Source organism: Accipiter gentilis, chromosome 22 (genome assembly GCF_929443795.1).
Source record: "Accipiter gentilis chromosome 22, bAccGen1.1, whole genome shotgun sequence".
Classification (NCBI taxonomy): domain Eukaryota; kingdom Metazoa; phylum Chordata; class Aves; order Accipitriformes; family Accipitridae; genus Astur; species Astur gentilis.
In genome coordinates, this window is record NC_064901.1 from 21,840,716 (window position 1) to 21,865,953 (window position 25,238).

Below are 25,238 nucleotides of genomic sequence, written 5' to 3' on the forward strand. Positions count from 1 at the left end.
TGGAGACACCCAAGTAAAGATGTTAGAGGGGCAAGAAGATCAGTTACAAGTCAGAGAACTGGATATATGGTGACTGGTTTTGTTAATCTGCCTTTAAAAAAGTGATTTCTTTGTTTTGGGGGTGGGGGGGTGTTGGTGTGGGTTTACTTTTTTTGCCTCAGCCGAGGAAATAATTCAGTAAAGAATACATAAACCTAAATATCATTTTCAGAGAAATCGGATTGAAGCGGCTCTGTGGCTTGGGGGAGGCAGGAGCAGGTCCCAGATCCCTGCTCTGGTCGTCTAGTTGCTATTGTAACAAAATACCAGCTTTTGGCCTCGGTGTATTAGCAGCTGCCACCTGATGACACAGGTGCACATTTTGTTCAGAATTCTTCCTGTGTTGGCTTACAGCAGAATGTCATAAAAACGGAAACTCTCGGAGTGAAATCCTACATCACTGAAGTCAAAAGCAAATTCCCACTCATTTCTCTGAGATCATAACACTATTGTTTGCAATAGTCTGAAATTCTCGGTGTGGCTTGGTTTACCTGAGGAGGTGCCTGTTGTAACTGTGATAATCACAGGTATGATCCATCAGCACAGGCAACTGTGCCACTGGAGCAAGGCTCGGGAAGGCTGATGGTAGTTATTCAGGCAGTAGGAAGGCGGCTGTGGAACGCAAGAACCATACATCTTACAACTTGAGAACAAAATGCAAAATACTTTTTCTTTAAAAATTCACTTTCAGAATTCAGCTTCCTATATAAACATTCTGCTGGCAAGTGAGAAAGATGTAACTTTTCTTAAACTGCACTTGCAGTGCAGTAGCATGTAGGCTTGTGTTCCCGTTACATGAATGCAGAAAGAGCAGCTAAACCAGTGCAGGCGACTGTGGCTGACTTAATTCCTAGCTCCTGCTCCAGGGCATGACATTGGTATGATGTAATGAGGCTAGGGCGAAACTGTAGAAAGAAGCGTCAGCATCAGCAGCTTCTCCTTGGGGAATGGGATTCATTCGGGAAGCAAGGGAGAAACAAGTTCTGTCTCTCAGGGAAAATGGTTAAGAGATGGAACTAAAAGGTACATCAGTACGTTTTGGAAAATGTCTGTATTGGAAACCGTATAGCTCCAAACTAGCTCAGCTTGTAAATCTTTGTCCTCCTCTGACCTACTTTCTTGAGCACATGCAGTTTCTGCAAATCTCCGTAAGAACCGTGGGTATTCTTCACCACTAATAGTCAGGACACTAGTGCTTGTGGAGCTCTGGGGTTACTTAAGTGTCATCAGGAAGGTTGTAATGAACCTGTAAGGAGGAGGCAAGTATGTTTAAAAACTACTGTAACTTTTAAAAACATTTGGAGGCCAAGTCCTAGGGGAGGCTGCCATACGTTCTTCTGCTCTAACAACTTCCAGAAATTCTGCTCAAAACCAGGTTTCCACTGTGCTCATCCTCACACATCTGTAGCCCAAGGAATTTATAATCCCATTAGACAGGTTAAAAAAAAAAAAAAAAAGTGAAAAGATCTCAGTAAGCACATTCTAGAAAGACAGGTCTTCCACAGCACGCGTGTTTCGGTCCCACCGCCCAGAAGCGGCCCGTGCCGGCGATACGTAAAAACATCTCGCTACATCCCCACGAGGTGCGAGCTGTAAAGCGCCGTTCGCAAGGACTTCGCTCCCGCCGAGGCGCCCAAGGCCCCGGCGGCGGAGCTCGGGCCGCCCTCCCCTTCCTCGCCCGGGCCGGGGGGGGGGGGTGGTGGTGGGAAGTGCGCGGTCCCCGGGCCCTGCGCGACCAGCTCCGCTTCCGCCCCGCCGGCCCGGGATCGGGGCCGGGAAGCACGGCCGCCCCTCCCCGGCGGCCGGAAGCGCTGCGCGGCGGCGGGTCCCCGCCGGGGCGGCGACGCTGGTGCCGAGGAGGCCGGGACCGACGTGGCCGGCCGGGGGGAGGCGGAGCTGAGGGGCCGCCGGGCGGGGCAGGCTCCACGCCGAAGCCGCGGCTGGATGGCAGCGGAGGACCGGGACACGGCGGCGGCGGACGGTAACGACGGCTCTCGGCCCAGGAGCGGGTGGGGTTCGACCTGCGGTACCCCCGCTCCGCTGTTTTGCGGTGGTGGCGGCGGGGGGGGGGGGGGGAACGGGGTTAGGGCAGCGCTGCCCGTCGCGGAGCCGAGTCCCGGCACCGGCGGGGCCCGGCCGAGCGCGGGGTAAGTTTGGGAAAGGCGTCGGGGAGCGGGGCAGCGACTGGCCGGGCCGCTGCTGCCGGCAGCCGTGCCCCGGCCCGGCGAGACCGTGGGCACCCCTCCCCCCCCACCCCCCCCCCCCCCGGGACCGGCGTCCCCCCCCGCCCCGGTCCTGGCCCGCCGTTGCTGCAGCTTGCCGGGGGTGCCGCTGCGGGCGAGCCCGGGGCTGGGAGCTCAGCCGCCGCGGAGAAAAGTTTTGGAAGTCGCTCCTCCGGGAAGGAGGGAAAGGTCTCGGCGGTGGCGGCGGAGGGGGGGGGGGGGGTTGCCCCACTCCCTGCTTCCCTCCCCCCGCGGGAGGAGCCGGTTTCCGCGGGCTGGGCGGGCCCTGCGTGGACCCTGGGGGGGCAACTAAGTTGTAAGGTGCGTGGAGAGGGTTAATTGCACACAACACACTCCACCGTCGCCACCTCCCCCCCCTCCATTCCCCCCCGGGGAACATGTCTCACTTTGCATCGGTCAGCATTCCTCTAATGGAAAACCCGCGCTGTCTGTCCCATCAGACCCGGTCCGCGGTGATGTTAGAAACCACGACAAAAGAGATAAGAGCTGTGCCGGAGCCTGGCCCGGGCCGGGCGAGGGTCTGCGGCACCCGGCGAGTGCTCGGGGAGGCGGGGGGGGGGGGGGACGGGACCGGTTCTGCCCGGCCTCTGCCTCGGGCTGCCACGAGAGAAATCCCACCTAGCCCTGAGGGGCGTGAACGCCGTTGCCTGATCCCCAAACTTTCCTCTTTCATCCTGGGTAGGATGGGGAAGGAACCGCTGTCTCCCAAACTACGTTTATAACCGTTCGATCAGTGTTTTAATTGCCTTCCTTGCCAACTCTTAGGTTTGCGCGGGGTCCGTAATCTGTTCTGATCGCGATACCCCGTTGTTCTTAACCCGGTGCATCTCCAGCTTTTAGCTGCGCATGCTGTGATGTGGGTGATTTGCAGAAACGTGAGTCTCTGTGCAAAGTGGTTTATTATGAGAGGGGTGGGGGAAAGGGCAAGGGTCCCAGCAGAACAGTGCGTTTCCTAAAGATGAGCAGTGCTTGAGAGAGAAGGGAGTGCTGGAGGCTAGGGGGGAGGCTGGAGACCTTTTGTGCCTCCACTGAGGTCAGGGTGTCCAGGAGGAATTCAAAGCTCTCCATAGGACTAATGGAGGGAGGCGGCTCATGGAGAATTTTTTGGCTGAAAATTATGCTTCCTCCCTGGAAAATAACTTTTTTCCATTCCATGCAGTACTCTTTTGCAACTGTAAGACCGGGCAACTGGCTTCCAGGGGAAACACTTGTAAAAAAGCCTTTTTTCTTCCCCCCCCCCCCCCCAACAACATCTAAAATATCAATTGTGTGGCAATGAGCAATTGTGCTGAGACGGAGATGAAGCTGTGTGGTCTGAAAAGGCAGTGTCTAGGAGGAGAGGCGGGTTGCTGCAGGAATCGTTGTCTTGTCAATATTTTATTTTCTCTTTTCCAGTAGGTTTTTGCCTTGGCATTTTAAGTTTTGTCCATGTTTTCTCAGGCACTGCCTGCTACAGAGGTGTTCAGTGAGCACTGCGAGGTGGGGGAGCCTCCTGGGAGGATGGCAGGAGCTCCTCCGGCTTGATGTACAGCCTCCCCCTGCCCCACTCAGGGGTCTGTAAATGGCAAATTCTCATTTGTTTGTTTTTCTCTGAGCTGGGAAGACCTCATAGTTATTCCGGTCCTGAGGCTGTTGCAGAAGGAGCTGAGCAGATGTGACTCCTGAATGCTTGGCTCAGAGACCTGCGAGGGAGACATGGTACTCTGGAGAGTGCTGCCAGTGGTAATGGTGACCAGGCTGTGATCCGGCACGGCTGCGAGCTGTGGTCCCAAATGGCGGTGTTGTCAAAACTGATGAGTAAATGATGCACTGGCTATTTCTGTCCCATGCATGTTCTTAAATAGGTCATATACCCTTCTTGAGAAAAACATATCTCTATAACCTGGTTATGCCTCTGCCACATAGTGACCACAGCCTTCTCTAAGAACCTGCAGGTGCTTTCTCTAGAAATTTATCAAGACCTTCTCTAGCTGGGTTCCTAAAACAGATGCTGTTGTCTAAAATTAGGGGTACGTAAAGACTTCTTCCACCCTCTGCAACTGTAGCGGCAGGGTATTATTTTCTCTCTTAAGCTTTGTTTTTTCCTTAGGACTACATCTTGACTGCTCCTTTTCTTCCCCTTAAATATTTGTCTTAGGAGCAGCAGTTTGAATTTAGAGACTTTACAAACATTAAGTAAACAATGTTTCATGAGGAGCAAGTACTAATGAGGTAGAGAAGCAAAGGGGCTATAGAGATAAAAAATGCATTTTTTAGAGCAAGTGGTTACGATATGTTGGGAAGAAGCAAATGCTGGGAATATGGTCTAAGTGATTAGCTGGGAACAAGGATCAGGTGTGTCCTGGATGTTCCTCATAGATGTTTTATAAGCATCAGGAATTTATTGCATGAGATATGGGGGTGTTCTTGAGCCACAAGGTGATGATGGTCAGGCAGCACAGGTGCAAAGGAATGTACTGGTTTTCCCTTGTGTGAGTAACAAGAGAAGACAGACCCGTGGGCCACAGAAAGTTGACTGACACAAATGTGAGTTAGGGGAATCAGTGTTCTACCCCTTTATGCACATTTCTTGTCCACCACCATCCCATTTTGGGTGACCTCGTCCCTTTTGCTGCTGGAAGAAGGACATGAAGCCAGGTATGCAGCCTGTTTTCAGAGCCCTAGACATCCCCTTTGTCCTATGTGCTACTGCCTCTCTCCAGGATTTTGGTCACTTAGTCTGAAAGACCCTTTCAGGTGTCCCTTGGGGCAGATGTGGGCTGTGAGTTTGGAGAATGAGATGGAAGAAATGGACCTGTTGGATCAGTTGCAGTGATTACTTTTCCAGACTGATTCTCATAAGCTGTGACGACAGCGTTGCAGAAGAGGCCCGTCTGTGCCACTTTTCATCATTGCCAAGCTGTGGAGAGCAGTTGTTTTGCTGTGTGTGTTTGTTGCCTCTTCATAGGCATATGGTGGTTGTATAAATCCTGATTTATTTATTTTTTTCGTCTGTTCCTCACAAAGAAGCTGTTCTCAGTCATTTTCTAGGTCCAGCCCTGTCATAAAGGAAGAGGACGTCCATCAGACCCGTGCTGGGGTTGGAAGGGGTGCCTGTCTTTTTTTAAAGCAGGAAATTCTCTAACTGCAGGTTGTTATGCAGCAGCTAGTAAGCAGAGAGGAGGCTGTGGCTGGTGTAATCTGCCTGAAGAGTGCTGTCACCTCCCTGTGCAGATGCCTCTGTGGCTGATGGCTTCAGCCTGTATGGGTACTCAGGACAGAAGAAACTGTTCAGTTAGGGGACAGCTAACATTTTAAGAGCTTCCCATCTTCGCCCCCCCCCCCCCCCCCCCCAAGGAGAAATTTGGGGGATTCCATGGCATAGTTTTACCATAGTTGTGTGTTTCTGTTTGCATAGCTGTGGGGGGAGCCTGAATCCCAGGGAGGGGAGCCAGAGGGTCTTGCAGGATCCCAGGTAACGTTGGTGTGGTGGAGCTCAGCAAAGGGTGGCATCTCTGGCCCATCAGGCTGTGCTTGCAGTTGTTACTAGCGCTCTGAGCATCATCAGCCCAGTGCCTGTTCACTTCAGCGCCTGAGCTGAATTGGTGCACGGAGTGCTGTGAGAGATGAAGATGTCCCTTGCTGCCACCCCACCCCAATTGTTTTGAAGTGGTTGTGCCAATAGTGATTTACACCTGAAAACCTGCCCCCTTTCCTAGGGTCCTGCCACTAAAACAAGGATCTTATTGGCTTACATTGAATTAGAAGTGCAGGGCTGGAGGGACTTCAAGAAGGGACCTAGTCTTTGCAATTAAATAACATCTGCATCAGGTATTTATTCTGTTTCTCAAAAGAAAAAGAAAAAACAGTGCTGGAGATTCTGCATCATAGATAACATGTTTCAGTATATCACTACTTTGGCACTATGTAAATTTTTTTCTTTGTATCCATGCTGAATCTTATTTACCATTTAAGCTGATGTTACATTGTGAAAGAAGAGTTGAGCGCTTTCCCCCTTTCTTGTGACTTTTAATGTACATAGACTCTTCTGTTCCCTTCGGTGTTATCTTTTTAGGACTAAACACACCCAGGTCCTTCAGTCATTTTTTCCAGGTCATGCTTTCTACACTCTAATTTTTGTTTCTTTCCACTGCAATGTCTCTGATTTTTGCATCTGTTTTCTAAAGAAGAGCATTTGAGGTTGGGCGCGGCCTGTTGGCTAAAGTCTCAGGTGTGTGGAGGGGAATGGAATCTCTGCTTCTGTGTCACACCTACAATGTAGCTACTAATATGTCCCAGGATGTCATTTGCCTACTCTGTAGCAACATAAGCCTGCTGACTTGGAATTAATTTCTGAATCAATGTAATGCATGTATGCATATTTCTTTTTTTTGTGGCACATCAGAGTTACTGTTTTGTCATGTCCATTTGTTGGGGGTCTGTTTGTTTGTTTGTTTTCCCCTTAGCATACTGTTTTGTACTGATCTTTACTGAGATTGGTTTGATAGTATGCTATAGGTAGGTCTAGGGTTCCTGCAGCCAGATCAAAAACACTGCAGTAAGATGACACAAACTCCTGAGCTGGTTTGAACTTGCTGTAAGGGATTTTTTTCTTGTCAAAAAAAAAAAAAAAAAAAAGTGATGGGTTTTGTATGGGTCAGCAGAGTTTACACTTGATCAGAAGTTATCTTGCCAGAGAAAGTTTTAGTGGTTCTTCCACAGCTAGCCAAGCCAGTGTCTTCACTGGTTCTTTCTTGCATCCTCCCTGCTCCTGATGTCCATGATCACTGTGCTTGGAGCTCAGTGTTCGCCTTTACAGAAGCCATGGGACCCTGCCCTTTAATTTTCTTTTTGATTGCTCACTGCAGCTGGGCCGTCCTCCTGCAGTGATTTAGTTCAGGACTGAAATTGGAAAAGGGCCAAGCCTTTAAAAAAAAAAAAATTTTTTTCCTGCTAGTTTGTTCTGACTCTGCTCACTCCTGGAGTCAGGTGTGAGCATGGGGAGGGGATGCTTCCTGAGGGCATGGGGGACAAGGGGCAACACTGCCCTTTTCAGCTTCAGTGAGCCCTTAGATTGGTTCCAACTCCCTGAATTTTGTCTTGATAATTTCAGGCCCCTTTCTGTCTGGCTGTTACTTAATGCTTTGCTATCTTTATCACTTTCTTATCTTATAGGTAACTACAAACTGATCATATAACTTGATCAAGAATCTTTCAGAGGATTGAAGTTACTGGTCTGTAACTTCTTAAGTCTTCTCCCAACTTTTTTTTTCTTTTTATAAAGGTAGGTGAGGCATGGTGCTTCTCCAGCCTTCTGTGGCCTTCCCATTTTCCTGTAAATTTTCAAAGATGGTCACTAACTCTTCAGAGATTACTTTGACTGGTTTCTTACATGCTTTCAGGTGACTGCCATTATTCCCTCTCAATCTACAGCTGTTTTGTGAACATTTGTTAAGTCATTCTTTTCTAACCCACTCTTTTCCCCCATTTCCAAATTAATTTTGCTTGTCACATTTCACTTTTTATTCTGGAGACTGAAGGAGCATTTGTACTTCAGCCTTTGCATCATTTGCTTTCCTCTTCTGTTTGCCAGTGAGAGTGTAATTATCTTCATTTTCCTTTCTAACATGCCACTTCTCTCTGGTTTTCTTGTGACTGAAGAGTTCTTAGTAACAGCTGTGCTGATTTTAACTAAGAGACCATCTAACCCAGTATCCTTCCAGGAAAGAATAAAAATAGGACAACTATATATGATATTTTCCAACTACTCTTCCACCCTCCTTTCAGATAAGGGGATTTCCTGAGTCTAATGTGAGCTGTCTAACCATGAACAATCAATAGATTTGTCTTTCTAGTACTTGTCATTTCTTTTGTTGAATCCATGTAAAATTTTCCATCATTTTTGGAGAAGTACTACCACACAAGCTACCTGCTGATGAAGAGTCACATTTGTTTGTTTTGCTTTGACGCTGACCCTCGCTGGCTTCATGTGATGGCTGTTAGCACTTATGTCTGAAGAGACGGTGAATAATCTATCCCTGTTTACCATCTTTACACCACTCGTGATTTTATGGACCTCTGTTATGTTGCCTGTCCTGCATCCTAATTTGTTACATGGATGCTGTTCCATGGTAAAGAGGAGAAGGCTTGTCTGGGTAGCATCTCCGGTCAAAGCCTCGGGACACTGAAGGGCAAGGACGAGGGTACTTGGACTCCTTGTCCAGTCCACCTGAGAGAAGATGCTGAAAGCCAGACTCCTTCATAAGATGCCTCATGTGCAGTTTCATGCACCCGATGATAAACAGCTTCTGTTCCTTTACTGCTGTGTTGAAATCCGTGCTAAGATGCTGAGGGAGGGGATGGTGTGATCGAGTCCTTTCCTCTGGGATGGTGGGAGGGAATCTTGGGCACACTCTCAGAACTGCTCTCCCATGCTTTTTCCAGAGATTGGCCAGCCTGGCTGAGACCACTTAGTGATGACAAAACAAAAGCTTCTGCTTGATGGGACGATCTCCTTGTTTCTGATCGTGGCCTGTGAAGCCCAGCAGCTCCCGAGGAGTCATGTTGCTGCTGGTTCTGGTCCTCTGTGTGAGAAGGAGGCAGAGTCCTGGGGAAACCTTTTCAGCAGCGAGCGGCTGGATGCCTGGATCTGTTCCCTCATCGGTTCATTCATGGTGGGGCTGAGTGGGGTCTTCCCCTTGCTGGTGATCCCATTTGAGACGGGAGCTGCTCTGCAGTCAGAAGGTAAGCCTGGTACCTGCATTGGCCTTTCTGAAGCCAAAAGTCCTGCATTGGGACTGAATGGCACAGTGATGAACAGGACCTTGTCACAGAAATACTGTCCTCTAAAATAGTCTGTTTCTGGTGCTTTAGTCCATACCTACCAATCTGATGGGGAGTCCTTGGAAAAATGCAAGCCCTGGATGGAGCTTGTACAAAGAGTATTTGTTTTGCACCCTGCTTGGTCCAGGACCCTCCCACACACTGCTGTCCCAGCCAAGTGGTGCACTGCAGCTATTTGTTTTGTGCTCTCTTCTTTGAAAGCTTGCTTTGCAGATGCTTCCAATTTAGGTCTCTTTGTGCAAAATCTCAGCTGGAGATGTTTTGGCTCTTGGCTGAGTTGTGATCAGGTTTTGTTTCTTTTTTTTTTTTTTTTTTTTTTTTAGCTGGATCACACCGTTTGAAGCAGTTACTGAGTTTTGCAATTGGTGGACTACTGGGGAATGTGTTTCTGCACCTGCTTCCTGAAGCCTGGGCCTACACGTGCAGTGCAACGACAGGTAGGAAAGCCTTATGTGCCTAGAAGCAGTCTGTGCTGTGTCTACTGGTACATTTTTTTGAGTCCGTTCAGTCTTGAAAACAAGACCAGCCAGGCTGGGTCAGCCCAAAAACTGGTCTAGGCCGGTATTCACTTTCAAACAACATGTAAAAGCAAATGCCTAGGGAAGGATATAACAACAATAAAAACACATGTAATACTTCATTTTTGTACTTTGCAGTCCTCCAAAGATTTTGAGATTGGAGGCTTCCTGACTTGGCTGCAGTTTCTGTATGTTTAGTAACTTGCAATGGATTTCTTGTCTATCAACTTTTCCTATTTTGCCTTGGGCTCCTGTAAATCTCTGTTGATTTCCCTTTGTCCTTTCTGTAAGGAAAGGGAATGCTTCTTTAACCTGATGGGAAGTTATGAATGCATGTGTGGTCTGGTAAATGAACATGTGCACCATCTCAGGTGGGGATTCTGTCCCATCAGATGCATCTTGTCTATAAATCTGTCCCTATAACAGTGTTACTGCTAGAGCCTCCTTCTTGGGACTAACTGGGGCCCTTCTGCTTCGATCTATGGGAGCCCAAATGTGTTGTCCTCTCAATCTTTGCTCAAGGAGAAGTCATGGAAAAATTGTCCATAGAACTGTGACTAAGATGGTGGGGGGTGCGGGGAGGGGCATGGGGAGAAAAAGGAAATGCAGGTAACAGAAACCTGTGTTCGCCAGCAAACTAAACACTGTCTGGGTTGGGTTAGAGCTTGTAGTATCAGTGTATCTCCTTCACCCCTCAGATAGCCAGGGTTGTTGAAAGCTGTAGTGATTGTATCGCTCTGCTTCAGCAAACTGACAGCATAGACGGCAAGTGCTGCTGCATCCGACCTGTTGAGAAATCAAGAAATCATTTCCCTGCTGAAAATGTGAGAGGGGGGAAAAGGATGCCCTGAGTTTTGCAGACTTCCTTGCACCTGTGTCCTGGGATTTCAAATCTGCTGGGCCTTTAGTCTTCTTCTTCCTCATGGCTCTAGCGCTGCCAGCAGAACCTCCTGTCCTTTTTTTACCTTTTCTGCAGTGGTTCCCAAACGATTCTCTCTTCCTGCTCTAGCTTGTTTGCTTCTGCCAGACTGTCCTGAAGCATAAATGTTTCCTTGACTCATGTAAGCCCCATTACAGAGTTCTGTTCTTCCACTGCAATGCAGTCTCCATTTCTGCAGCCAGGCTGAATGGATGATTATCTCACAAGCTTGGCTGTAATTGAAAAGTTTATAGCTCTGGGCTTAATAACTTGCCCAGGTGTGGCAGAAAGGGGAAGGTGAGTCTGTAGCTCCACCAATGGCAGATTTCATGTCAGGGCTTGCTGCTAAGTAGATACAGCTGCAGGATTTTTGCTCGGGGAAATTCCTTGTGTTGTCAGGAAATGTTCTGGATTGCACTATTGAAGAAAAAGGGGTGGGGATATCACTCTGAGTGTCCTGAGATGAGTTTATCTGTTAGATCAAGAATGAGCAAGTTAAACTAATTTGCTTCAAGATATGTTTGCTCCTTGTTCCTTGCAGGCAGCATTTCCATTGTTGTTTCTTGTTTGGTTTTTTTTTTGTCTTGGAACTGCTTGTTAAACTGTCTGGGGGGCAGTGGTTCACATGTGCGAAACACTGTATACCTGATATTGACATGAAGATTTCTCTCTTTTCCCTCAGGAGAAGGGCAGAGCTTTCAGCAGCAGAAGCTTCTGGGTCTCTGGGTGATCATTGGTTTCCTGACCTTCCTGGTGCTAGAGAAGATCTTCCTAGAGAAAGAAGAGAAGGAGTGCCCTGATGTGGTAAGTTAGCAGCCAGAGCAGAGGGAGTGCTGTTATGTTTGGGGCACTGTACTAAACACCTCATCTGCCCTATCTGAGAGGCTCAGCAAATGATCCTGGAGCTGTGAGTAGCTTGTCCTCCCTTCAGAGCTTTTTGCCACTTCTTTGACACTGGGCTGTAGAAGAAGGTGTTTCATCTCCAGGCTTTGGTTTTGTGGTTTTAGATGAGATTTCTCACCTCTAGGCTGGTTTCATTCTTGATGTGGTATGTGTGAAAGAGAGCTCCCCTTTTATTGGGACTAGGAGCCGGAGTGCTCTGCAGATGAGACTTTTGCTCAAGTAAGCTTTGAGGGATGACGGCTTGCTGTTGCGTGTTCCACTGAGCCATCGTGACTCACTCCCCTTCTCGGTCCTCAGTCAGGACAAAGACCAGCCTTCTCTGGAAGGTGTTCCTCGCTACCCCCTCTTCTTGGGTATGGCCTGGACCAGGTGTTTTCTTAGGTGACTTTGTAGTAGAACGGGTTTATGGTTGGCCAGGTAATCCTAAGTAATGGTTCAGAGGAGAGTCACCCAGCTGCAAATGTGCAATGTAGAAGGCCAGAAGGTAATTCCAAGATAGAGGAGAGCAGCTAGTCCTCAGACATCTGCACAATTCCTAGCAGCAACTCCGATAGACTGCTAGGTCCTTTCTGTGCCATGACTTTTGAGAGGTGAAACTGCAGGTCAGGCACTGCATAAGAGCAATTAGGTGTTACTTTAACTCAACATGAGACTTTAGAAGTCTGAAAGGAACTTAATCTTCTGATTTACAGAGAGACACTAAAGTCCGAGATGAACGTTTTGTTGTTTGGAAGCTGGCAATCCCAGCTATAGAATAATTCCCTAGACATATTTTGATGTACTGGGGAGAGCAAGACTTTTTCCCCCACCCCCTGCCCAGATGGAGTTGTATTTCTCTGGGCCACAGCTGCCAGCAGGAGTGGCAGGCTCACTCCCTCGTCTTTCCAGTGAACCTGGCTCATGCCAAGGGGGTGTGACTCCAATTCTTCCTCTCTCTTTCTACCTTCCTTCTCTTGGTGATTGGGGAAGTCTTTGTTCATTTTGTCTCACAGAGCAGATGTCACAAATGCTCTCTGAATTCGGTCTTATTTCTGGCAGTTCTCGTTATTAAACTGGGGTACCAAAGCTGCCAATTTGCATTGTAAGGACAAAAGGATTAAGGGTGAAGATTGGATTTCTGACCTTGCTCATACATCACTGACAAAAAGGCAGTGACAAGTTGTTTTCCCCTAATAGGGCTGTGATTCCAAAGCACCAGCTGGAAAGATTCCCAATGGAAGTGGCTACCCCCTGCCAAAGGTGGCAGGCCAATCCCAAAGAGCAGGAACAAATTCAACTCAGTGTAATGGCTCCTCTCTCCAGTCTTGTCCAACAGACAACAGAATCAAGGTAAGAGACCCACAAACTGACCTTCACATCTTACATTTTCAAGCCACATATTTTAACATTCAGTCAGGAGTTGTCTGCAGAAAGAACAGTACCTGAGTGGGAGCTCAGTCTTTGAGTGAGTTGTGCTTAATTTTGCTCTGTCAAAAGTGTCTGTCCAGGTCACAGCAGGGAGGAAGTAGCGGACTTGGAGAAAATCTGCACTGCAGCTTATGCAAAAGAGGCAAAGTCGCTATTGTGAAGGCATAAGTCTGATGATGTGTGTTTTGGCTGAATCCTGAGACCAAAGTACAGTACTTTCACATTTTGTTATTCTATATTTTATAGTCATTATAACTTTATTTGCTTCAATTTTTGTGCCATGATTTCTCTGTTCTCTAGTGCCTGCATTGTAGCAGTTGTGAGCTCCACATTTCCTTTTAAGGCACCTTTTGGAAGCATTTTGACAGTTGAAGCTATCCACTGTAAAACTTAGAAGTTCAGTTTCTCAGATTAGCAGTTTATCTGCTGCCCAAAAGGGCTTCTTATCCACTTCTGCCTCCAAACCTGTATTTTGCATCACTTCGTGTGCTCTGGACCTCATCTGACCCCACAGTGAGCCTATTCAGGGAGCTAAACAGGCAAAGAATTTGCTTTTTCTGTTTTTCTCCACCCCCACACCCCATTTATTTCTCTCCTAACTTAACTTCTTGAATCAGCTTGGCATGTAGACAAGCAGCCTGTAGTGTTGGGATAAGGGGGATCAGCAAGCTCATAGAATTGGAGGTAGAGGAAGGGAAAAGGAGTACTGTACCATTGGGCAGTGGCTAACCTTTAGATTGGCTTCGCTTTCAGTTTTATGTTACTATCTTTGCACTGCAGAAACCCTTGTCTGGGTGAGCATTACAAGCAAGAGAGTAAACGACTGCTTTGGCAAAAGAGGACCTATAATTTGAGTCTGAAAGCGCATAAAAATGTGCAAAACAGTAGGAGAGTAACTATGAACAGAAAGTGTGGTTGCATGAAGTAGCCCAAACCTGGATATGTGGTCAGTCAGATGCTCTTCAGTCTTTCTATTTTAAATCAGTTTTGCTGTAACTTTATAGCTCTTACTACACAATGTGAAAGATATGCTGAGGTCACTGTGTATTTTCGATATCTGTCACATTCACATAATCTGTACAGAACACTGCACAAACTGCAAGGTGCCGCTGCGTTGTTTCTAGAGGTGATAGCGGTGAAGAAACCAATATTACTGGGTTATGAAACATTGTGCCATTATTTTAGAAAGGCTTATACAAGGAACTATGGACTTCAAGGATGGTTAGCCTACCACTGATTTCAAGTAGAAATGAAACACTGATGGGGGACACAATTGCTCAGGGCCTGGTCCTAATGTAAAAAATAATAATGTAATTAATGCTAATTGATATGATATTATGCAAGATGAATTCTTGTCAACCAGACATTTTTTTCCCTGCCTTTTATTTGGTCATAAGATTGTTTGATACAGGGAATGACACTGACAAACGTGTATAAAACATAATTTTCTCCCGCATTCTAATAAAACTAGTACTGCATGAAATCAACTTTGCTAACATTAGCTGTGTTAAAAATCGGTTATTCTATAATATCAACAGGGAGTGGATTAATGCAGCTCCACTCAAATCTGTTCACTGGTGGTTTATGATTTTTCTAAGTGATTATTTATAAAACCAGTGTATCTTCACATTTGCAGATACTACTATATTATTTAAATGGCACATTGTGACTGCATGAGGTCAGCGATACTGGCTAAACCGACTAACTTCATCAGAAGAGCTGAATTTTTAACATGTTTTGATACATGCAAATATTAAAGAATAGATTAAGAAAGAATGCAGGTCATATTTACCAGATAGGGACAGTTTCTAGGAAGTCAATGCCTTGGAAAAAGGTATGAGAATCACAGTAGGAAATTGTTTGTACACATTCTTCCATTATGAAGCTACATCCAGGAGGATGGGTGAGTAGGAAATACTATGTAAGAGAAGAGGCGAGTGTTCCTCTTTCTGTATAGCAGTAGGGAAACACCTATCTGACTTTTTCCAGTAGTGTTGTTCACAGTATCCAAAATACTACTGGTAATTTGTAAAGGGGTCAGGAAAGAGCTGAAATAATTATTTTAGGTTTGCAGTATGTGATAAGAAGTGGTTTTCTTTAGTCTTCAGCTCTGTAGATGTGACAGATCAGGGGCGACTTAAAGTATACAAATACCCATGTAAGAGGCATGACTAAATTTGATACCAAACAGTAGCAGACTAGAAATCAGATGACTCTGTAACTGAGGGTAACTTGCCAGTGGACCAACTTACCTTAGAAACAGTAGATTCTTTGTCACTTGTGGACTTTAAGCTGTGATTTAAGCTGCTTTCTATGAAGTACATAGAAAGAAGAAACAATGGGCTTCATGCAGAAATTGAATGAGATTCTTTCAGTTGTGTTATGTAGAAGGTCTAGACAACCATGGAGAGCCCTGCTGTCTTTAAGACCCTAACATGTCTATTCGGTCCTATAGACTGTTGTCAGTATGTGCGAAATAGAAACTAACAAGTTAACGTGTGTAGTTTTAACTTTCTACCTTCTGAGCATATAATCTGAATATTTTAATAGTCTTTCTGGTAGGGGGGAAATTACCAAAACTACCAAGATATTCTTGCATTGTTAGCCTGTTTCCTTAGGCAACAACATAAGCAGTCATTCCATCTGTCTGTCCATCTGTTCTGCCCTTCATTTTCAATAACTTTTGAACCCGTAATTAATTTTACTGGAGTTCAAGAGAGGATAGAAGTCTTGAGGGTAATCAAATTTCTGCAAGTTCCATAAAAATCAGCATGGCAGTAGAAGAGGGATGCAAACTAATCCCCTATTGAAAAAACTCTGGCAGAAGTTACATGCTGCATGCTGCATGCCAGGTCTGCCTGGTTGGCAGATCAGCAGGCAAGTCTCCCTGCCCCTACCTGGTGGGGAAGTGGCTGTCATGCAGTGCGGGGTGGGGAAGGGACATGCAGAGAAACAGCATTGCTGGAAACGAGCCAGGTAGGTGCTTGCGAAGAAAGGAGAGAAAGCCATAGCAAGCCAGGCTTCTTTGGTTCTACTGTTCGCTCAGTAACCCCCTTTTTTTCAGAAAACAAAAAGGGAAGGATAGTATTTAAACAAAGTCACCCTTCAGGGCTTAATGATTAGTAAGCTGTAATCAGTTGTCCTTTGTCCATGCATATTAGAACTTCTGCTCTTTAGCTGCTGCTGTAATAATTTGTCCTAGCTTGAAAGCTGCAGGTGGGAGGCTTCCTTTCCACCCAAACATGGATCAGTTCTGTCCTCCATCGTGGCCTTTATTCCCTCAACAAGTAAAAACATTGTAGAGGACTTTTGCCTTGCTTATTCTTTCTTTTTCCCTGTGGCACATGGGGTCCTTGCTGATTTGTAGAAGTATGTTTTATTGCACAGTGACATTAATTCTGAAGCAGGAACATAAACGCTTCATCTGGCTGTGCTCTTTATGAACAACGAGAACATCCTATTAGGAATTCGCAGAATGTAAATGTCAGAGGCTCATAACTGTCAAATCAACTCAATTTATTTCTGAGCACTCCAAGGCTTTGCTTCTTTCAGTGACAGCTTTTGCCCAAGCCAGTGACAAGAAAAAGTCATAATGTTTTAATCATGAAGTCTATTTTTTCCCTATACAGTGGTATGGGAAAGCATTTTTGTGTAAAACTTATGTGAATAATTATTACTAGCCTGTGGGGGAAAACACAATCGCATAAAATCCCATCATGAAAAGGAGAAATTTTAGACAGTCATATCTGACTGAAAATGAGGAATGAGAAATAAAACTGCTGTGTTCATGGGTCTGCCTGCACGTGTTCCCCTTCTTACAAAAACATGCAGGGAACTTCTGCATCCATTGTGGGGATGTTACTTACATTATTACTTAAATGTGCTCTGTAGTTAGGCTTTGCTTAATTCTTTATTTTCATATTTAATCATCAATGTACTTTTAAAAGTTTAGATCCTATAAAGATGTCCTGAGATTGTGCAGTAGAAGTGCCCAGCAGAAGGGACAGAGACTTGACAGAAAGCCCTACCTGAGCTGTGGCATACAGATGGCAGGAAGAAAAGATGCCCCAAGCAGAGTTTGATAGAAACAGGGAAGAGGGGAAGACCAAAAAGGGCTCATGAAACCCATTAGCACTTGTGTTTTTCCAGCTGAACTTTGGCATCTGCTGCGATGGTGAAGTAAGAGGTTAGTGCCTCACAGTTTCTAGGCTGTCTCTCCACTCACTGGATGTTGCCCTATATCTGTCTGTAGTTAATCTATGTCAGCTTAGTTCCTGCATTCCAGAGACAGCCTGATGTATTGGCTAACACCTGGTTTGATAATAATTTAAACTGCAATGCCGTATAGTGAACTACAGTATCTCAGGACCCACATGCAGTAGTTTTTGTTAAATCTCATGGAAAACAACCTCTGAGCAAAAGAGCTGGGGTGGTACCCTCATAAATCACTTTAGATCAAATACTCAGAATGTGCCTGGAGGTGACTATAGTTAGCATGATAGGGAGGTCTAATGTGGAGATGTACTTGTGAGGAAGGAAGCTGCTTTATGCTTATAATTTTAAGAAATGTGTTTATATGCAAATGCATATACATGCTATCCAGCCTTCTAGTAGGTGTTTTTTTGGTGACTGTCATCACTATCTTCTCTTTTTATTCTTTGTTAAGGCAAAGCAAACCCACAAGCACAAGCTTTTTTAGTACAATGTTTGAAGGTTTGTTTAGTTATAAAAAGCAATTTCAGCAGCATTTGTTCTGTTGCATTGTTCTTGCCAGCTTTTGAAGAGAAGATATTTAATAGTTGAATATTAAAGTACGTGACTAGAAAACAAGGTCAGGTCATATTTGAAGGCAGTCACCTGTGTAAATTAGTCAGTGTTACCTAAAATTGGTTCAATTTAGAATCAGATCTATTCTTGCATTTTAGCTTTCTTTTTCCTTTCTCTTTTTTCTGTTTCTAGAGCTCTTTGTCATTTGCATAAGAAGACTATCCTAATCTCAGACAACACTTGCCTACCTTAGTTACTTTAAAACTGAACATAACATTTAATTTTTACTTGAGCACTGACATAGTTTAAGATCTTCACCACAAGTGCCACATCCTGACCTTTCCCATCCGATCGTATAACCTGTGTCTAAGTCTGAGCCATGTGCTTTCTTTTATCTTGTTATGTCTCTTCCTTTATCAGGGGCTCTTCCTTCTCTTTGCAGATTAGTGGATACCTCAATCTGCTGGCCAACACCATTGATAACTTCACACATGGCCTGGCAGTAGCAGCCAGCTTCCTGGTTAGCAGAAAGGTAAGGTTTCTCTCCCCAGTTGTGTCCTGAACTGGAGAGGCCTGTTCTCACATGTGATGCAACGTGCAAAAAACCCAAAGATGTGAGGAGGTGCCTCCTATCTTCTGGAATTTTCTGAGAAAATGGAGGCTACAGTAAAAAACAACCCTATCCTGACCCTCTGATGCAGAGCTTCTTCAATCTTGGGACGTGTTAGTCATTTGTTACTGGCATTAGGGGAAGGGTTAGCTCATCTACCCTTTTACTGAATAGTTCTAAACTCTGAGTAACAAGTCTTAACTTGGAGAAGGGGGCCTTGACATGCAGATGAAAGAGTAATCACCTTCTCTCCTCTGCTACAGGTTGGGTTCTTAACCACAATGGCCATTCTCCTGCACGAAATCCCACATGAGGTGAGAGGCCTTTGTATCCTGCCATCACAAGGGATTGCAAGGGTGCTTCATCTACTAAGAGGAGGGCTGGGTTAACATTTTCTTGGCCCTTTGAAAGCTGCTCCCTCTGGGAGACTGGCAACATGGAAAACTAGAAACAGTCTTGAAGCACTGGTCTTGTTATGGATGGCTGTTGTAACTGAGAATGTTCACATTCATTTTCATTAACTGTCAGCTCTTGGCTTTTTTAGGTTGGAGACTTTGCAATCCTACTTCGGGCTGGCTTTGACCGCTGGAGTGCAGCCAAGATGCAGCTTTCCACAGCTCTTGGAGGTATTCTAGGAGCCTGCTTTGCAATATGTGCTCAGTCACCAAAAGGAGCAGGTAAGGCTCCCTGGGACCTCTGTAGGAATAGATGGGGGGGCCTATCGTCCCCATGTGTGTATCTTTTTTCCCTTCTCTGTTCTCTCCCGTGGCTTTGTCTCAGTAATAACAAAAGCTTTCTGTCTTTGTGCAGGGGAAACAGTGGCCTGGATCCTCCCTTTCACTTCTGGAGGATTTCTGTATATTGCCTTGGTAAATGTTGTGCCTGATCTCCTGGAGGAAAAGAATCCTTGGTAAGTGCTCCCTCCTGTTGTGCTGCAGCAATTCTTGCTGCCAGGGAGCAGGGATATAACCCTTACCCATGCCTGTTCTGGGAGCACATGAATGCCAGCTTTCCAATTCCCATGGGCAAGGCTGTAATCTAGATAGATGGCTGTGCAAGCTATTGCATTTATGGGACTACAAAGGCCCTATAAAACCTGAGAATCTTCAACTGGCTCAGTCCCTAAGGTTGTGCTAGTGCAGTATGTAGCATGACGAGCTAGAGCAGGTTGCTCAGAAACATGTCCAGTAAGGTGACCCATTCCCCAGTCTGTCTTGTCAGCTTCTGGCACGTACTGGTTTAGGGACTGTCTGAACCGAGGCCCTGTAGAGGTGCGCATGTCTGATAGCCACGCGTGAACCTATCCTTCAGGTGCTTCTCTCATCCCTTTTTGACCCTATCCATTACTTTGGGCTTCTGTGATCTCCCTTTGGCAGCAAGTTTGCATAGTTTGACTGCACTGTGTTAAATGATTCTTCTTACTATTTGTTTTTTAGCCTCTTGCTTATTAATTTTGATTAGATACCACTGTGTTGCTGTGTGAGTAGAAAATAGTTTTCTTCTCCTTGTCATTCAGTATTTCATGGTCTGTTACTGTATCCCACCTCAGTCATCTCTCTTCTACACTGGTATATATATTCTGGTATATTTGGTCTTCCCTCATCTGTATTATTCTAGTTTCCTGCAGTCTGATTAAGGCTGTAGCAGGTCCAACGCTAGCTGTACCACAGCAAAGGCCCTCTCAGATCTTCTTGGCAGAGCTGCACCTGAACGTTCCCTCCTATTTCAGTTGTAATGAGACAGGTAACTTCAGTAGTTTACATAAGAGGCCTTGGCTTATCTAGTTAATTTTGACTGAAACAGTTAAGTGCTCAAAAACCAGCTCCACGGTTATATCTGAGGAGGCAGAAACTTCTGGTGAAGAAATGTTAATGACCAGTTGGGAGCTTGCCTTTGGGTTGGTAGCCTCTTGTGCTGGCAGAGCTGTTGGCAAAGTATGCAGAGGTGGTAGGTACATAGTCACTTCAATCCAGCATAAACCTGAGATGGTGCTAAAAGAATGGAAAAATTAATCAGCTTTTTTTCTTTATTTTTGTAACTATAGTTGTTAGCTGGATGAGGTCCCTAAAGTGTCTGTGAACATGCTGCAGAAGTAATGGTTCTCTTGTGAGGGAAAGGACAGGAATATACCTGGGTAGTTGGATGACTTAATCAGCTTAAATTGATTTTAAAACCTGAAGCTGGGCCTTGCAGCCGAGTGGAACAAATACATGTCAGTTTATAGACAACTTCTTTGCGTGGGGTGCTGGGAGAGTCTTCTCAGCTGTGTTAGTGACTTCATACAGCTGTTGTGTTCTCCTTGTAGTAGATTTGGAAGGGCAAAGAACAAACCATTTGTGAGCGTCTTCACTGCTGCCTATTGGGATTGGTCTATGGCTCATCGTAATTTTGCTGTTTCTTTCCCAGGAACTCCCTGCAGCAAATTCTGCTCCTGTGTACAGGCATTACAGTCATGGTGCTACTCTCGCTCACAACTGAGTGACCTCTGCGCAGACCTCACGATGCCTCCCAGAGCCACCACAGTGACTCTGAGCTGTTACAAAGCAATAAGGAACACTATTGTTACTTCCTATGTGTGTGTGTGCAGATCTGGCTGCTAGTATGAGAAGCAGGTGAGAAAGAGGTCTGGATGTGCAGGACTTCATTCCCTGGCTCTCCTATCCCTGTTCTGCGAAAATCCACACATCAGGGCTTCCATTTTGTTGTTGTTGTTTTGTTTTGTTTTTTATGGAGCAAAAGATACAGTGAGCAGAAATGAACTGAACAGCTGCTCCACAGCAAAAGGACAATGTTTCATTCAGTTCATTCTGATGAAACTGCACCTCCCAAGCTCTTGTGTGAAAACAACAGAGGCGATTCCTGTAGCTGATGAAGAGGAAGGACTTTTTCTACCACTCTAAGGGCTGGAGACAGAACAGGGATGGCAAAACAACAATAAACTAACAGCTTTAGCCAGAACTCCCTACCCATGAGAAGTTAACGGTGCTATGAGATAGAGGGGAGAGGACCCTTTCCAACTTGATCTCCAGCTTTTCATTGACTGACTTGTTCCTAAAGGTAGTATTAGCCTCAGCAGTCCACCTCGTTGGTCTATTTTGTTTATGTTGAAATCGAGCCAAAAGTGTGAGGCACTTTAGGATAGGTCACAACAATTAAATGGTTCATCTTGGAGATTACTTGCCTCAGCCCTAACCACTTCAATAACCAGCACAGCCTAACTGTTCATCTGAAAAATGGTCAGTAAATGTTTCTTCTATCGCCATACTACCAGCTCACCTACGTCTGGAAGGAAAGCCATGTAGCTGTTGCAGCTGAGTTCCCTCTCCTCCTGCCCGTTAGCTGAACATGGCTCTAAGCCTGCTCTTGAGACCCAACACCCACCATCTGCCCTACACCATGTTTCAGAGCTCTCTTGAGGTGTAGCATGTTAGCCCTGCCTGGCATGCTACAGCAGCCCTAGACTGTCATGGCAGAGGTCTGGACAGTTTGGGCAACAGTTGAACACTACAGCCTGGTCAGCAGCTGATAACCCTTAGTTAGCTTTTCCTCTGTTCAGTGTAGACTATTGAAGAGCAAGCTATAACCAAAAATATAGATGGTACCCTATTTCTGGGCTTCTTACCTCACAGTGGAGTTAGTCTGTTGGGGATGAATGGATAAGAAATAATACTGACAGCCCTTAAAGGAAGGGGCACAGCAGCAAAGAATACTGGAGGGAGGGTGAAATGGGAAGGGTGAAACTGCTGGTGAAAAGACTTTTTAAAAAAGGGTCTAGAAAAGCTGTGCGCTAAGGAGACAAATGGATATGAAAGGCTGACAATAAGTATGCTTTAAGAAGAGTTTTCTCTTCTGTGATACCTGGGATAACATTTTTAGCAATTTGAGACTAATAAAATAAATGGCATTTCTGCTGCTTTCCTGCATCCCTGCTCATGGGACTGACCAGGCCATTGTTCCCCAGGGATGTTTTGTTGACACAGAGACGTGCACAATTACTACATCACCCCTTCTGCGGAGCTTATCCTCGCTTTGCTTAAATCTGTTTAAAAACAGGTCTAATTGAACTAGCAGAGTCATTGGGCACAAAACAGGTGCCACAATGTGAATTGCACCAGCTTGGCTCTGTCTTTAAATCAGTACAGCTCTCCAGTCTGCACAGGGCCTTATCAAGAGGGCTCATCCCTTGAAAGGGTGATTTGGGTCAGAGCAATGAGGCAGGTATGCTGCCGACAGCACAGGCATTTATTTCCCTAAGAGATTCCTGAAATGTTGACACAGTTCTTTTTTTTATGACAGCTCCTGTCCTACTTTTCAGAGAGCTCTGGAGAGCTCATGCTTGCAGTTCTCCCTGCCCAGGAACTGCTGTCTAAAATTTTTTCAGCTTTCCTTACCCCAGGCTTACATCAGTAACTAGTTTTACTGCAACAACGAGGGAGGCTTAGTGCAATTTTTTTATTCCTCTTTACAAAGTTGCCTTCCTTTGCCAACTACTCCCTCTATCAGTCAATTGTCATGGTAGCATCCGCTTCCTGCTTTCCTGGAAGGAGGACTAACCTGATTAGCCTGCAGGGACTGGGGAAGTATGCTAACCTTCTAGTTCTAACTTTGGGGCTTCCCCCCCCCCCCCCCCCCCCCAGCCCAGGGACTGCAGCTAAGCAGACCCTGTAGTAGGGCTCTGGAGGATGCAGGTTTGCACAGAAAGATGTGCCTGCTGTTTCCCGAGATGATTTTCTCAAAATGAGGCTGGCATTTAAGTTGAGGCATTGCCAGGTGAGTGCCCGTGAGTTGGCGTTGTTGCATCAGCGCGGAGCCTTGCCAAGACTGAAAACCACAGTCAGGATTTTGCGCTCAGCATTCAGGAATGTGAAGTGGGTGACGCTGAAGAAAGAATTTCCGAGTTGTTTTTCTTGGCTGCTACCACAGGCCTGGACAGTCTGCGGTTCTTGGGAAGATACCCTGGTAGGAGGTAGCATCGGGCTTGTGGGAGGGGGGAGCTCATTAGTTTTCCACTACATCAGCCCTGGGCCTGAGGATGGAGAGCCTTGGGAGGAAATGGAGCATCACTCCACCGTATTTGTCACTTTTGGAAATGCAGAGAGAATTGTATTTTCTAGCTCTATTTTTTCAGCTGCTCTTATGCATTTTCCCCCTTCATCTGTATTGGTCTGCTCTGCATGGAGACAATAGAGATGAAATAAATGGTTTTCCATGTGGGTTTGTGGTTGGTTTTTGTTATTGTTGAAAGTACTACTTTTCTTTGAATTACAAATTCAATTCACATTTCATTTGAATTCAAGAGTAGTATCTCTGGGTTAGTCTAGGGAAGTCTGGGCTCTGTCTTGCCTTCCTTTCTACTCCTCAGGCTTTCACAAGTGAAAGAAAAGCTTCTAATCCAGTTTCCCGTTCCTGCTGCCATGGCACTGTGGGCCAGCAGCAGTGTGGTTTGATCATTAATTCTCGGCTGCTGGTCTGGGTTCCCTGAAAAGCATCACCAAGTGAGCAGCTCCTCTTTGAGGGGAGCGCTTGCATCGTAACTGACTATCCAGAGAGCTTTGCAACCATACTTTGTTGTTATCAGTTATTTTTTTAATCTAAAAAACTCAAGGCTTATCTGGTATCAATTAACACTAAGCTGGTTACTTGCCATGTGGGACAAAGGTGTGCTCATCAAACGTATGTAGGAATTGCCCAGAAAGGACTAAAAGGATTTTCTTTACCCTTCAAAAACACAGGTTCAGACCATGCCTTATCCCACTTTTCATTTGAAAGATTTTTCAGCCTATAAATACTGAACGGTAGTACGTGGCTCTCGGTTCTTACCAGAAGTCGTCCTGAAGAAGAAAGAAAACCTTAACCCAAGAGCTGGAAGAAAATGAAGGCGGGTGGGTAATCAAGGGCATGATTTTATGATCTGGGGACTTTGCCAGCAATCTACATTTTGGAATCTCTCCCTGGCTTTGCCATGCTGCACTCTTTGGCTGTGCTGTGAGCCTCCCTCCCCCATCCCTTTGTCCTTCTCAAAAGTAATCAAAAATAACATGGATTAATCAGCTGCCTGGTTCACAGGCTCCACAAAGAGTGTCTCTGACACAACTGCAGTAGCAGAGAGGGAGAACAATACGAGGGAGTCTTGTACACGGGAACTTCCTAAGGGGATTGTCTTGCCAAAGTCCCTGTTTTCTGAAACTATAGCCTGAGGAACTGCTGTAGAGAGTAGGGTGACATAATAGGATTGCAGATTTAGGAAATGTAAATATTCGGATCTTTCCAGGAAACAGCTGTTACAATTGAAGGATTTTTCCATGTTATCTAAAGCAGTGATTGTATTTGAAAATTCTTTTTAGTTCTTGATGTGGAAGACTTAATTTAGCTGGTATGTGTAAGAAAATTCTTTTGACAGCAGCCCTTTCAATTTGTCTGCCTTGAAGGCACTAATGTGCAGCTGCGTGGATGGTAATCCCATCTGTCCAGTGCAAACTGCTGAAGAGGATCATGCTGAAATGTGGTTAAAACAAGCTTTGTCTGTGGTTGCTGCACATTTCCACCACGCATAGTGCTCTGGGGTGAGTAGTAAGTACTCCGTTGTGGGAGAAGCGCTGGGGAGGGCATTCAGGCTGTGCTTGGTGTGGCCAAGAGAGCAAGAAGCGACATGGGTTCTGAATCTCCTGCAGTTGAACAGTTTGCTCCTGGGAAACAATTTAAAGTACTTTTAACAAACAAAACTAAGGAGTTTAAAACTGGACATTAAATTTGTAATTTAGACTTACCGTATTACCAGATCATTTTATTTGGAGGCCGGAATTAAAAGACGATGCCCTAACAACTGGCTTTGGGGACTGGTAGCGCTGCAGCTGGAGGAACAAGTCCCATAGAACAACCAGGATCAGAAGGGATTTTGTGCCCTTGGAAATGTTGCATTTAACTAATGGCTTGGATTTAGCCTGCTTCTCATTGCATAAAATAGATTGACGTTTTTTTCAGCTCTTCAGGCCTTATTTTCCATTAACCGA

At 45.6% G+C, this 25,238-nt stretch overlaps 1 protein-coding gene across 4 annotated transcripts; it reads left to right on the forward strand.

Moving 5' to 3' along the window:
* The first annotated feature begins 1,929 nt into the window (after nucleotides 1-1,929).
* Nucleotides 1,930-23,441, forward strand: SLC39A13 (solute carrier family 39 member 13). Of its 4 annotated transcripts, XM_049825747.1 has the most exons (12): nucleotides 1,937-2,020; nucleotides 3,048-3,157; nucleotides 7,437-7,545; nucleotides 8,706-9,005; nucleotides 9,428-9,541; nucleotides 11,224-11,345; nucleotides 12,621-12,773; nucleotides 18,061-18,150; nucleotides 18,492-18,542; nucleotides 18,773-18,905; nucleotides 19,039-19,138; nucleotides 20,635-23,441. In XM_049825747.1, the coding sequence occupies exons 4-12, from the start codon at nucleotides 8,738-8,740 to the stop codon at nucleotides 20,708-20,710; spliced, it is 1,107 nt and encodes a 368-aa protein (XP_049681704.1). In that variant the 5' UTR covers nucleotides 1,937-2,020; nucleotides 3,048-3,157; nucleotides 7,437-7,545; nucleotides 8,706-8,737; the 3' UTR covers nucleotides 20,711-23,441. The 4 variants fall into 4 exon arrangements, with proteins under 4 accessions (XP_049681702.1, XP_049681704.1, XP_049681703.1 ...); XM_049825745.1 differs by lacking the exons at nucleotides 3,048-3,157; nucleotides 7,437-7,545 and having other exon boundaries at nucleotides 1,930-2,020; XM_049825746.1 differs by lacking the exons at nucleotides 1,937-2,020; nucleotides 3,048-3,157; nucleotides 7,437-7,545 and adding an exon at nucleotides 3,541-4,919.
* The last annotated feature ends 1,797 nt before the right edge of the window (nucleotides 23,442-25,238 follow it).

Excerpts from the sequence above, each read along its gene's own strand:
- SLC39A13 (XM_049825745.1), top strand. The coding sequence starts at position 8,738 with ATGACAAAACAAAAGCTTCTGCTTGATGGGACGATCTCCTTGTTTCTG. Across the intron at positions 11,346-12,620 it reads AGAAGGAGTGCCCTGATGTG|GGCTGTGATTCCAAAGCACC; the intron begins GTAAGTTAGCAG and ends TTCCCCTAATAG. Across the intron at positions 18,543-18,772 it reads TGCACGAAATCCCACATGAG|GTTGGAGACTTTGCAATCCT; the intron begins GTGAGAGGCCTT and ends TGGCTTTTTTAG.